The following is a 14,248-nucleotide window of genomic DNA, read 5'->3' on the forward strand; positions in this document are numbered from 1 at the left end:
GGTCGGTCGGGGCGCTGAGGCGGGGGGTGGGGGGGGCGGCAGGGGACAAAGGGCCGGGGCTGCGGGCCGCACCGGGCATGGAGGCCGAGGAGCTGGGCAGGTACCGGCGGGGGCGCGGAGCCGCGCTCGGGCCTCGCGTTAGGTTTCGGTGTTGTCCTCTTCTCTGTTCCGCCGGGACGGGGAGGGAGAAGCCGGGTCCGGGCCCGGGCCGAGGCACAAAGTTGGGGTGGAGGTGGGGGGGGGGGTAGAGGCGGCTCCGTGCGCCTTGGCGGGGGGACACACGGCTTCAGGCCCTGCTGGTGCGAGGAGACAGCCTCGTCTAGTGGGAGGTGTCCCTGCCCATGGCAGGGGGTTGGAACTGGATGGGCTTTAAGATCCCTTCCGACCCAAACTATTCTGCGGTTCTGTGACAGAGCAGCACCCGCGCAAAGTGATTCTCCAGTGTCCCCGTCGGGGAAGGCCAACGGGGAAATGAACCAGTGTTTGTGGAACAGTAAACAGCAGGCCCCGTGCTTAGGAGATGGGATGTTACCATCCTTTTTTTCCATGTCCCTTTTGGGACGTTTCAGTGTCTCTTTCAGCTTGGAGAAGAGGAGACTGAGGGGGGAACCTCACAGCAGTCTGCAGCTTCCTCACTAGGGAAGGAGGAGGAGCAGGCGCTGATCTCCTCTCTCTGGTGACCAGTGATAGGACCTGAGGGAATGTTAGGAAAATGGCCAGGGGAGATTTAGGTTGGATATTAGGATAAGGTTCTTCACCCAGAGGATGGTGAAGCACTGGAACAGCTCCCCAGGGCAGCAGTCGCGGTACCAATGCCTGACAATATTCCAGAAGCATTTGGCTGCAGCATCTCCCTTATGAGGACAGGCTGAAAGAGTTTGGGTTTTTCAGCCTGGAGAAGAGAAGGCTCCAAGGAGACCTGATAGCAACTTTCTAATACCTGACAGGAACTACAAGAAAGCTGGGGAGAGTCTATTTACAAAGGCTTGTAGTGGTAGGACTAGGGGCAATGGGCATAAACTGGAAAGGGGCAGATTTAGACTAGGCATAAGGAGGAATTTCTTCATGGTGAGGCACTGGCACAGGTTGCCCAGGGAAGTTGTGGATGCCTCATCCAGTTGTGAAGGTGTTCAAGGCCAGGTTGACTGGGGCCTTGGGCAGCCTGACCTAGTGAGAGGTATCCCTGCCCATGGATGATCTTTAAGGTCCCTTCCAACCCAAACTATTCTATGATTCTATGACAGCACCCTCAGATACTTGGTGTGAATGTTGAGGTTGTCCTGTGTGGGGATGGGAGTTGGCCTTGATGATCCTTGTGGATCCCTTCCAACTCTGGACATCCTGTGATTCTGGGGGGAAGGTGACTGGTGAGGGAACTCTGCAGGGAGAGGAGGAAATATGTGGGGTTGTGGGTCGTAGGACGGGGGCCTGTGGGTGTGGAGAAAGCAGGATTGACGTGTGGCGGGAGGGGGTGCATGGAGTGCGTGTGTTCATCAGAGTGGGAGGAGGGAGGGAGGGAAGCTGTGTACGCTGGTAGGGTGAGCCAGCTCCTCCTTAGGTTTCTGCCTGTGAATGTATCTCTCTCTTGTATCACCTCTCTTTCTTTCATTTTTAGCAGTAACTGAAGGGGGTGGGTTTAAATCACTGCCTTTTACTCATGGAAGAGCAAATATTTACTTACGTGATCCATAATTTTTCCAACCTGGTGATTCTATAATGTATACTTCAATAACAAAATATTTGTGTTTCTGACATGTAAAGAAAAAGAATTATCTAAAAAGACTTGCATATGAGGATTAGAAGTGGGGTAAAATCTGTCTTTCGTCTCATTACCATGTGCTCAGGGGACTTGTCCATGATAGGGTGCAAATTTTCTTCTGTTTAAAGGGAGTTTTATTCCCTTTATAAGAAGTAGGCTTTATAGACAAATAAAATATGAAGATGTGTTCCGAGAAGACTTTTCCTTAGAGTGTGTTTTTGGGTTAAATGGTTTAATGTCTTTCTTACTCTGTCCTGCCCTGTATAATTAAGCATTTATTACATTATGAACAGGATTCAGCATGTCTCTGTATTTCCTAATACAAATCTGAGGATCAGTTTTGATCTGTTCAGTAATTGCATGATTATTTTATGTATAAATGGCACTCTACCAGCAGGGGGGTGTGGTATTTAATGTACCCTGAAAATCTCCAGTGACTTTGTTAGGCAACTTCCCCTAGAATCTGATAGGCTTCTGTTCAAATTTATTCTCTTTGGTTCAGAACAGGTATTTAGTTCAAAATTAGTGGATTGATCACAAGACTATGGACTATTCTGGCATAAATCTGATTGACAGTGGGATTCTTAAATATTCTTGAATACCCATTGTGAAATGGGGAATGATCCATTCTTTTGAGATATTTTTATGTATCTAAAAATTATTTGGTTTTTTTATGAATAGCTTTGAGATGATAGAATTGTTTTCTGAAAATTTACTGCTTTTGAAATCTTTTCTATCTATTTGTGTGGCCTTGGAATCTATGGACAAGTAGGCACCTGTGTAGATAGAAGGGAATGACAGTAGGAAGCAGAAGCTTGTGTTTTGGGGTGTGAGGGCTGTATGTGACTAATAAATCTGTGGAGCAAAAGAGCTTTTTATGGAAAAATGTCTCTGTGCATGGAAGGAGACTGAATCGCAGTGTATATGAACACTTTGTGTAAAGTAAGTGCAATATTTGTGTTAAGATCCAGTGTGGGATAACTGGGCAACCTCTGCCACACTATTTGCTAAAGTTGTTTAATAATCTGCATAATAACTAGTGCTGTGCATATTCGTAATGCTTTGGAGCCCAGAATGATTCATCCATTCTGTATCACATCAGATAAAGTAGATGATGTAACATTAAGAGGATTTTAAAGTTAAAGTTCAAAGAGTTTTAGCCTGCCTATGTTGTAAATTGTCAGTACGTTTGATAGACAGTTTGTCTTGGTAATGTGTGATACACAGTGTTTTGTTAAAAAAAAAAAAAGAAGTTCTATGCTTCACTTAGAAATGTTGTGATTCTTACACATTATAGTAATCACCAGAGAACTGTACTGTTAATGTCAGGTTTAACATCACCTGATAGCACTTAAGCAGTCAGACTGCTCAGTGTATTTGGATAATTTTCTGCCTTCTTAATAGAGTTGGTGGAGAATGTAAGTGTGCAGTACATGCCAGCTTTGATGAACATTGGTGTTTGTGGTCTGTTTGGTCCATCACTAGGATTTCCAAATTGCTGATAAATTATAACTCTCTTTTTATCCCTTTCTAAGATATTACGCGTACCTTCAGCAAGCTCAAGCTTTTTACTCATATCCTTTCCATCAAATGATGACTGCAGCGCCTAACATGGAAATCATGAGTGAGCAGCCGACTCTAGAGGGCATTCCAGAGCCAAATATTGCTGAGGAGCCTCCAAAAGGTAGTGTGACTGGGCTATACTAAGTGAGCTAAAGTGTTAGTAATTGACTGGGGGGAAAAATTATTGATCTTAAACTGCTTCTTTGGACCTATTGTATTTCTTGATGCTCTTTGAGGAAGTATTGATTGTCATCTTTAATGTTTGTTACCAGCCAGTTAAAAAGATGAGTGGTAAAGCTGGGTGATAGTATTTGTGTTGTTCAGTCTTACAAAATTATCTTGTTGTGGGAAAAGCAAATGTTTGTTTCAGTAGATAAATGTTTCATTTTTAGCTGACTTCATGGCTTTTAATATTTTGTTAGAAAAGTTTTCTCAGTCTGAGTTAACATATTTCTTTAATTTCTGCAAGAGAACAACAGTATAGTCCTGTTTATTTGAAATATTTTTGTTTAAATGGTGTTTTAGTGGGTTGTAGTAATCACAAATAGTTCATTGCTTAGGTACATTAAAGACTGTTTGCTTTTAGTGAGGCTTATTTAAACAAAGGCAAACAGTGCTGGGAAGTGTCCTGTATGTGACACAAGTTCTGTACTTTATGCACTTGTACATGGCCTTTATATTCCTCCACTAGGATTTTGTACACTTAAGCTTACACTAACCATGCCAAGAGAAGATCCCTCATTCTGTTACTCTTACGCTTGCTCTTTACCACATAAGAAAGGCAGAGTTCTCCACCATGCATAAGTTTTCATTCTATAGCAAATATTCACACAATGAGTTTCATGTTAGTTGTAATGTATGGATGTAGGTCAGAGCTCTCTGTACCAAGGTAACCTGTCAGTCAGTTCATTGCTTAAGTGCATCCTCTTCAATTTTTCTTTCTAACTTGTAAAGCTTGGCTAGATGGTCGCGGGAAGATGACCTCCAGTTTAAAACAGGTACAACTGCTCTATTCATTTACTGCAGTTAGGATGTATCTGAAGTGCTATACAGTTAGGCTTCTTTTGCAGCTTTATGATTTGATAACGTGACGTCACCATGAATATGCTGTTTGCACTTTCAGGTGTTTTCAAACAACTTGATCTTCATAACATGCCAACATAATCTTCTGTTATGAAGCTGTTCCCTAATATTTTTCCAAGAATTGGAAGTTGAGTAAAGCCTTCAGAGGCAGGGCTTGAAGATTTACCGAATGTGAGTGAAATTTACTGGAGTGAAAAAAGCAAAGATTTGGAGTGCAGCTATCTGCTGTGATGAGAAAAGTAAACTTTTTAGGGTTACTGTCTGAAAGGCTGCCCTGGTAGGATCTAGTCAGTAGGAACCTGATCAGCATGAGAGTTAGGAGAACATTATCCTCCATCGTTTCAAACACATCCAGCTTGGAACAGTCAGAGTTATCTGTGGCATTTTGCATCATATGAAAAAACTCCTAGTTCTTCAAGGGGTAAGAAAGAAAAGCTGCTTATGTGCCTAACCAAATCTGTGCCTTTCTAGTGTCTTCTTCATTGTCACTAGACTTTAGCTTGAGTAGTGTTACTTAGAGCTTTCCTTAGCAGTTGCTCCAATGACGCAGTGGGAATTTCACATGACCTTTTTCTTTCTTGTAAGAAAGCCTGATGCAAACAAAACCAGCCTCAAATAAGTTTGCAGACTTAGGGCCATACTTTGGTATCTACCTTATTTGTTTCTTATCTGAGGGAGTTTCATCTATAAATTTCATAAGTTTCAATTTGAAAGTAATAATTACCTTGTCTCTTTGCTGATTGCTGCTAAATATGTTTTCATACTTTTGAAGTTGTGTTCTGCCACTTGACATTATTAATGAACATGGATAGAGGGCATTATCTGGGTGGTCATGTCATGACCAGTGCCTCTGCTGACTGATTCTCTAAGCTTTAGGGGCCTGAAGATGAGGAAGTTTCAAACAAGTGAACAGGGACTGTTTTGTTCACATCTTGTAAATAAAACTTAATGTTTGGTGTCACTCATTCAGACTGAATGAAGCTGTCATACATTACCTTGCTGTATGATGCACTGAACAGTATCCTGTAAGCAATAAGTTGTAAACAGCTTATGCAGTGTTCACTCTATCGTTTGTGTTCCTGACTAGCTTGTACCTCACACTGTAGGTAATCTTTGAGACCTTTCATTTTTGACATGCTATTCAGTTTTTTCAATATTTTATGTAACTCGTGACAATTGGCTTTCATATTTAGAAGCTGAAGTGTGAGTAGTTGACTAGAGCTTACAGTCACATTACTTGGAACGTAAATTTTGATGGTTCTGGCACATCCTTCAAAAGAAATGAAGCTGTTACTAAAGGATTGTTGCATACAGCATGTAAACAACGTAACCCAGTCATGAGGTTATACTTGTGGGTGTCTGTGTGGTGCAGAGACAATCGAGGTAGCTGTGTGCTAAGCCTGCAAAACCAAGATTCATCTGATAATGGTTTAAATTAATGAGTTTTGAAGCTAGATTTACCTGCCTGATTTCTTTTTGTATCCATACATCTAGCTCAGTCTTTTTGAATATCAACGCTGCCATATTAGAAAGGTACAAAAAAGGATATTTGCCTTGTGTTTCAGAAGTTAAAAAAGGAGGAAGGAAAAGAAAAGCCAAAGCAACTGAGCCAAAACAACCCAAAAAGCCTGCTGCTAAAAAAGAAAAATCAGCCAAGTCAAAAGGCAAACAAGAAAAGATCACGGATAGTTTTAAAGTCAAAAGAAAAGTGGACCGTTTTAATGGTGTATCTGAAGCAGAACTTCTGACTAAGACTTTACCTGATATTTTGACCTTTGATCTGGACATCGTAATAGTAAGTAACTTACAGTTAGAAGATCAATAGAGAAGTCAACAGTCTGTACTTACTGGTTATGATTTACATTCCTTCTGCTTTCTTATCTGTATTGCTTATATGGCAAGATCTTGCAAGATAAAGTACATAAACTGTTTCCTGTGTATAGAGCTGCTTTGCATTTTCTGTTAAAAATCATAGTAACGTAGTTCTTATTTCTGAGAAGTGTAAAGCTTAGGTGTAGTAAATAATTATGAGAGACCGTTACTTCACACTTTATTTACTGGAAGCGCCGCGCCAGTGACTGGAAGCCACACTGTGAGCTGCTCCTCTGATATTGCACATCTAAATGAGACGCTATCAATTTTTTAAATAGTGATGGAAGGTACTGTTAACACAGGTTTGTTTATTGACAGTAGCTTAAAGAGAATTGAATAAACTTCCTTACTGTATCTCGATTAAACTCCTGACTAGCAAGCCATGCTCTCATCATTAAAATGGGCTGGTATCTTGGTTTGTAGATTGGCATAAACCCTGGCTTGATGGCAGCTTACAAAGGACATCATTACCCTGGACCTGGAAACCATTTTTGTATGTCTTTTTTCCTATTCTATTTATAGAATGTATAGAACTTTTTTAGAAATTGTGGCATTTTAATTAGGCTAGTGTGGGGTTTGTTTTTTCCTTTTAACTATCCAAGAGTGATTTAAAGCTGTAATTAATTCTGTCAAATACTGTACCTAAAAAGGAATGTAAGAGGAATAACCAGTGACTTTTAGTGCAGGCACAGTTTACCACATCGTATTACCAAATAACTTCTTGGCATGTTAGTGTGCAACATAAGGAAGAAAAAAATCAATCTGTAGTACTTGAGTTACCAAGGGTAAGTCAATAGGCATCAATTTCTGACATAAAATAAAACTACACACATTTTCAAAAAATCCATTTCAGCCAGCCCTATTCTGTTTGTATTTATTCATGTCTTCTAAACAAGCTTTCTAACTGATGAAAAAGCAAAAACCATTGCCCTTTCCCAGCAGGCATACACATCTAGCATATGTGACTCTCCAGACAGGTAATTTTTCTAGGTATTTCTCCATTTTTAGTAACACTTTCTGCAGTATCTTATCATACAGAAAGATCATACCTGAGCTCTGTTGAAATGCTCCGTTTTGTATATCAGGAGCCATTCCAGCTGTAGTAGTAGGGGCCTTCAACATGGGCTAATTTTCATCCATGTGATGCTTCCAACTAAAATGCTTCTGGTGTCCAACAGACTCGTCAGTCAGGTTTGGTTGTTTCTCCAGGGTTCTGCAGACTATCCAGACTCAGCCTCCTTTACCGAGAAGCAGATCAGATACGCGTGTTCTGACAAATCCAGGTGTTTGTAACCTTCCTGGATCCGTAGGTGCTAGCTGTGGTTAATTTGTGCTTTAGAGTTGAGCAGTGGACATCACCCAAATTGTACTTCTGTAGGATAAATATGAGTGCAAGGTGTCAACTGGTTCTGTCAGAAAGGCCTTGCCAAGGAGAAGCCGTGGCAAAGTTGTAAAAGAAAACAGATACTTGTATTTGCTATATTCTTTCTCACAAAATCCATATTGATCACATTCACTCCCTGCTTAAGTGAATCACAAAGTCTCAAGCTCTTTCCTGTATTTTAGAATAAGGATTTTCTATGCTCTTGCAGTAAGTGATTTGGCTATTTTAAACTTTTCTAGATATGACAATAGTCTTCCCATATTAATCAATGCTCTGTTAACACAGACTCTCCCTTTAACGTTCCAGTACTCTCATAGTCAGGGTATTTTTGGGGGGTTTGTTTTCTTTTCCTGAGAAAAAGGCAAATACGTATCTTCCTGTTTCGCAGGGAAGTGTCTGTTCATGTCTGGTCTGAGTAAAGAACAGCTGAACCATATGGATGACCACACCTTGCCACATAAATATGGTATTGGATTTACAAACATGGTTGAAAGGACAACACCTGGAAGCAAAGACCTTTCCAGGTAGGATAACAACGGGTAATATTGTGCTTGTTAATGAATAGTTGTGATTATAATTTTGAGTACTTTCTTTTTTTTTTTTTTTTTAGCAAAGAGTTTCGGGAAGGAGGGCGGATTCTGATGCAGAAGTTACAAAAGTACAAACCTCGTATAGCAGCTTTCAATGGAAAATGTGAGACCTTTGATTTTAAATGAATTTGTTTTATCAGTAGCTTTTTCTCTTTTTTGTCCACTTATCCTATTGTCTTGTCGCTTTAGGTATTTATGAAATTTTTAGTAAAGAAGTTTTTGGAATAAAAGTTAAGAACTTGGAATTTGGACTGCAGCCACACAAGGTGCCAGATACAGAAACCGTAAGTATGGATACAGAGAAAGAAAAACAGGTCACTCCATTTTGGTTATTTCAAAACTAATGAGGTCTCGGGATGTTCACACACTTAGGATAACACCAAAGCTTGCCCAAAGTACAAGGGCCGTGAATGGCTTTTACTTCAACAGAAACTGTGGGGTGGTGCAATTTTCCAACACGCCTTTAATGCAGCTTCTTCAGACTTGCAGACTTTATTTGGGAGATGATGTGTTACGGTCAGTTAAGTTGATGCATTCTATGAAGACTGCCTAAAATATGAATAAAATATACATGCTTTTATGATAACTGTCAGCCACTGTTATCTGGTTCTTTGTGTCTAGTTCCGTGTATATTTGCGTTACTGAATTTTCTTACGGAACACAGCTGTGGTGCTAGTCGTGCTACGGTCAAGGAGAAAGAAGTCCATTGTTGTATTGTTACACAGCACAGCATTGCTGGACCTGGGCATGCCCAAGCATTTACATCGGTCTTAAGCTGATTTGCGGCTTGAAATTAAGTTGAGTACTTAAGATAAAACAAACAGTTTGAGGAGTGCATTAGTCATAGACATCTAGTGCTGGAAGTTACCTCAAGAGACCAGCTATGCATCATGACAAATAGGTTTGTCTTAACCTCTTTACAAGAACAGGTTAAACAAAGGCAATTACAGCACCTGCCAAGGTAGCTTATTCCAAAGCTTCATTACCTTGGAAGTTCAAAGGTTTGGGTTGCTTTTTGTATTTTTTTTAATTTCTGTCTATCCCAAATTACTAGTGCTGCAGGTTTAATCTGTCCTTCTCTAGTGGTGGAGTGTTGCTATCTTAAGTGCTTGCTTCTTAAGTAGCTCTTAGACACTTCTGCAGTAGATGCCTTTGTAAGAATGATAAATAATCCTACTTACAAGTACCTGTTCATAAATACTGCATGGTAATAAATGTATTGGATATAGATCCTTTTCTTGATCTAAATTTATGTCTTTAGTTAAGGCTGTCAGCAAAGATACAGACACTTAAGTTGGCTTCAACCATGTTACCTCCGTAGTTTCAAATCCTGGCGAGTGTGATGCAGGGGCACTTGGCCAAGAAGCCAGACTAATTAACCTGTGATGCCCCCTCACTGGTTTGAGGTGTTTGTGTGCTATCAGGTACTCCTCTGAGGACTTTCAAGCTCAGAGTTCTGCTTGCTCCCGGAGCTCTGGAGTGTGCTTGACTCTTTGGCAAACACTTGTAAATTGTAATTCCTGTAACACATACTGGTGGTGTTACTTCTGTAGCACAGAAACAACTGGTGAGAATTGTCCTTGCTTCAGCAGATGATAATCAGTCGCTCTCTTTAGGGCAAGAGATCTAGCTGGCCAAAAAAAAGAGACACTCTTTTTATCATCTCCCACAACTAACTGTGGCATTTGTTGACATTTGTACAAGGGTTAGAACAGTGAGCTTAGCTATTAAGTTATTCTAGATGCACTAAATATTAGCACATAGCTCAGGGACCAGTAATGTTGTTTTTCTTGCTTTTTGCCTCAAGCTCTGCTATGTTATGCCATCATCCAGTGCAAGATGTGCTCAGTTTCCTCGTGCACAAGACAAAGTTCATTATTATATAAAGCTGAAAGACTTAAGGGATCAGCTGAAAGGCATCGCACCAAACACAGAGGTGCAGGAGGTGCAGTACACGTTTGACTTGCAACTTGCACAAGGTATAGTGGTTGTTTTGTTGGTCTTTTATTAAAACGTTATGTAATGTACGACATAACTAGCAGTTTCCCAAGCAAAAAGAAATAAAGAATTTAAGGGAGGGGGAAGAGATGTGCCATCTTCTCTAAATCCTGTGGTCCAGAATTATGGATTCCACTCTTTTTTTAGTATGGCTTTAATTATCTAAGGGAAACGGAAGTTATTTTGTAAAACGTGTGACTGTTTTTTCAAGCGTTCTCAGATAAAAGTGCTTTTTGATCATTTGTGTTCCAAATATTAACAATTGGTCTTCTTTTTATCAGAGGATGCTAAGAAGATGGCTGTCAAAGAAGAAAAATACGATCCAGGTTATGAAGCAGCATATGGAGGCGCTTACTGTGATCGTGCACCGTATGAAAGTGACCCGTGCAATTTCTCTTCAAATGGAACTGGTAAAGTGCAGTGCTTGGGGTGTTCAGTTTGTAAACCATTCCTTATGAACAAATACTTAACTTTCTACCCTTTCAGCAACTTGCACAATAAATACAGTATATTTGAAGTATAGCAGCACTTAAACTCTTAAATAATAAAAGGAGTGTATAGTTTTTGTGAGAGGTAGATAAAGTAATTTACTGAATTTTAAATTGTCTGCAATTTTAAACTGTTTTCCCAAACTCTGACTGCCAAGATCTGACGAACAGACACAACTAGTGACTTACACAGTAAACCTCTTCAACTACAAAGGCTTGTATAACTGTATCATGCTTAAGAGAGCAAAAGAGAGGGTTGGCACTTCCTTTTTTCCATTCCTAAGGAAAGCAAAGTCAGAGAACGGTGAAACAGATAAACTAACAGTGCAGTTGAGGTAGTTCCTTGCTGGTGGGCCAGATGAAGGAGCAGCATTGGATCAGTCTAGTAATCTAGCTGTAATTAAAAAGCTAGGAATTGGCAATTTTACTTCCCAAAATACCAGCAACTGTAATTAAAGAAAATATATGAAAAGCGGTGGCATAAACTGTAACTTTAGAGTAACCACCTACCTCTACAGTGTTGAATTTTCAGTCGTAATCTCTTTCACATTGTGAATTGAAATTTGCACTCTATCCTGCTTTGTCTAAGAGAATATCCTTTTGAGAAGGAAACAATTATTCACAGGAAACACTGCAAAGTGAGATATTCTTTTATACATTTAGAATCTTAATTATGTATATGCTTGCATATATATAGCCTTGAAGAGCTGAAGAAATTATAATTTGAGGAAATCATTGGGATCTACAAAAGCAGATGTTCCAAAGTATTAAGTTTTAACTGCAGCCTGAGTAGGTACTTGAAATATAAAGAGGAAAGATGTAAAGTGCAAATATTTTATTTCCTTTTTTTTTTAAGGGTTGTTTTTAGGGCTTAGGGGTTGTCTTACGTTTTTTGAGGTTCTTTTTTTTTTTTATATCGGCGTCATCTGTAATTTGTTTCGTTTTAGTTAGTGGTATCAACTGCATTTTTAAACTATTTTATTATTTTTTGTTCTGTTTTTAGCAGCAAGCAACCCACAGTACTGTGAGGGATCATCCTTTGGTGAAGTTCCTAATGGACAATGGATGACACAGTCCTTTGCAGACCAGATTCCAGAGTTCAATGCTGGTATGATACGGGAACAAGAGGGAAGCAGCGCGTAAGAGCTGTTTCTTCTTGGCTACGCATACATGCTGCAGTTTTAATGCAGTGATCAAGATTGGTACCTCGGTTCTCCAACTGAAGCATTTTAGTAGTAGTTTATCTCCGCTAGTTATTTTATTATAGTCCAAAGTAAGTGTGTGGTAGGCTCAAATCCATGAATTAGAGAATTTTAAGGAACTGTCCAAACTTTTTTAAAAGAAAAAAAAGGTTAGCCTTTTTTTGTATATGAGTTTTATATTTAATGTATACCCTTTCTTGCAGGTTTTGACAAATTGATTTCTCATTTGTGAAGATTTCTTTGGGGCGTTAATTTTATTCCATAAATTGTACTGTAGTTGTAACAGCAATGGTAGACTTTTTACTGATGCCTCAATATTTGGATAATCTCATAATCCTTTTATATCCAGAGGGGACAATGGGAGTGTACCCTTATCTTACATGAAGTGGCGTGTTTTTAATCATGCACAATTAAGCAAATTGTGCTTCTTAAGTCTGCCTGTTACTTTCTTAAAAAGTGCAGAAAGTTGTGCTCTGCAGCTGTGAGTACTGCTTATTTTCCGGGTGGGATAAGAGAGCTCTGCCTGTTCAGTGCTCAGACCTTATTCAGAATTAAGAGTGTGGAGACACCTCAAGTCACAACACTGGGGAGGAAAAGTCGTGTTGCACAGGACAGGGCCTAAATACTCCAAGTGAGCTGTTTTAGAGTAAGGTGTCCCTAACACTCCACCTCTTTCCCTCTTAAATTCCAATGTAAGGAACTAGAATTCCTTAAAAAGCAGGGCAGGGTGGAAACAGCCCAACAATAGCGGTTCTTGAATTCTGTGGCATTTACTCTGGTCATTTCTGTGTGAAGAGGCTCCTCACCTGACCTTCACCAGGAGACAACCCCTTCATAGAATCACCAGGTTGGAAAAGACCCATCGGATCATCGAGTCCAACCATTCCTATCAAATACTAAACCATGCAGATTAGGTTGCAGGGAATTAAAAGACTATTCCCTGTAAAAGCAATGTACAGCTACATTGTTTACATTGGGTACAATTAGCACAGGGTGAAGGTTTGCAGTTTAGCAGTTTTTAACATCCAGTTCTTTTTGATTTTTAAGACCTTATAGTGTGTTCTCATTCCTCTTACAAGTGAAAAATACCGAGTTAAATATAATGGCAGCTGTTCCATGAATAAGAAGTCAGCTGTAGAAAACTACAGGGCTCTCCTGAAAAGCTTGCTTAAACAATATGCCTTTGGCCAATATTAGTGACTGAGAAGGAGCTGAGATTCCATGCTTGTGCCTGACCATCATCTTTCCCTCTTTTATCATGTGAGGAAGAGATGAAGTAAAAGCAATAAGCTGATCAAAACATTAAAGTTTTGATGATCTTATGACAACAGGTGCTTCACATACTTGAAAAATAGATACAAGCAGTATCTCCACACTCCACGCTGGTCAGAGATTCCTGTACCAATGTGGTTTATCCTTTCCTCACAGCCAGTGACAGCTGTCATGCTTTGAGTGTAACTAATTAGTGTAGATCCTAATACTGCTGTAACAGCTCTTGCTAAGATCACACACTGTCAACTTGTTGTGAGGCAGACATGATGTTTACAGTTTTCTTCCCAAATTCTGTGGCTTAATTCTGAGCGTCTTAAATCAAGAAAGTGATTAATGATTCTGATGGTGTTTATTAGCTTCAGCATAAAGCTGTTCAGTATATTGTCAAAAAGGTATAGGATTTGTCTTGTCTGTTATTTAAAGTGTACTGTATCATGTATTGCTGTTTACATGGACATTTTCCTGCAGGTGCTCAAAGTATCTTGCATCAGGGATCTGTTACAATTCAGTTTTATTTTTTAACAGAACTAGAAGCATGTAATTAGCACTGCTGAAGAGGTAACGCAGTAGGATATAACTACTGTAAGGCTCTCCTCTTTGATCAGAAGGGAAAGGTCTCTTCTTTAACCGAGTCACCTACTAGGTTATCTAGGTATAAAATACAGTTAAGTGTACAATGACCATTTCACTCAATATTGCAATTCTATGTGTACTCCCTCAGAACTGGTGCTCTTTTTGTTACAGTGATACAGAAGTTCTTACTCTGTCTTAAACCTGTCAATGTTTCACAATAAAATCAGGAATTATATTGCAGTGTCTTGGAATGTGCTTTCACATCTTGCTAGCAGGGATCTAAATGCACTACAGGACATGTAATACGCAAACACTGCAAATCAGAGTCACTGTGCAACAGAACTCTACTCCTTAAAATACTGCGTAAGTTTTCATATTGGGCTGCTTAGCAGGGGCTGGACAACTAAAAGACACTATGTGCGTAATAGTGCAAATATTTCCTATGTAGATTTCTCTATCAAAAG

The 14,248-nt window shown here is 39.7% G+C and overlaps 1 protein-coding gene across 1 annotated transcript; it reads left to right on the forward strand.

Moving 5' to 3' along the window:
* Positions 1 to 74: 74 nt before the first annotated feature.
* TDG (thymine DNA glycosylase) lies at positions 75 to 14,019 on the forward strand. The gene is made up of 10 exons (XM_069859512.1): positions 75 to 100; positions 3,295 to 3,443; positions 5,971 to 6,200; positions 6,701 to 6,770; positions 8,050 to 8,185; positions 8,272 to 8,354; positions 8,441 to 8,535; positions 10,059 to 10,230; positions 10,531 to 10,659; positions 11,741 to 14,019. Exons 1-10 carry the CDS (start codon positions 78 to 80, stop codon positions 11,878 to 11,880), a joined length of 1,227 nt encoding a protein of 408 aa, XP_069715613.1. The 5' UTR covers positions 75 to 77; the 3' UTR covers positions 11,881 to 14,019.
* Positions 14,020 to 14,248: the final 229 nt, after the last annotated feature.

This window comes from Phaenicophaeus curvirostris, chromosome 1 (assembly GCF_032191515.1).
Source record: "Phaenicophaeus curvirostris isolate KB17595 chromosome 1, BPBGC_Pcur_1.0, whole genome shotgun sequence".
Lineage (NCBI taxonomy): Eukaryota > Metazoa > Chordata > Aves > Cuculiformes > Cuculidae > Phaenicophaeus > Phaenicophaeus curvirostris.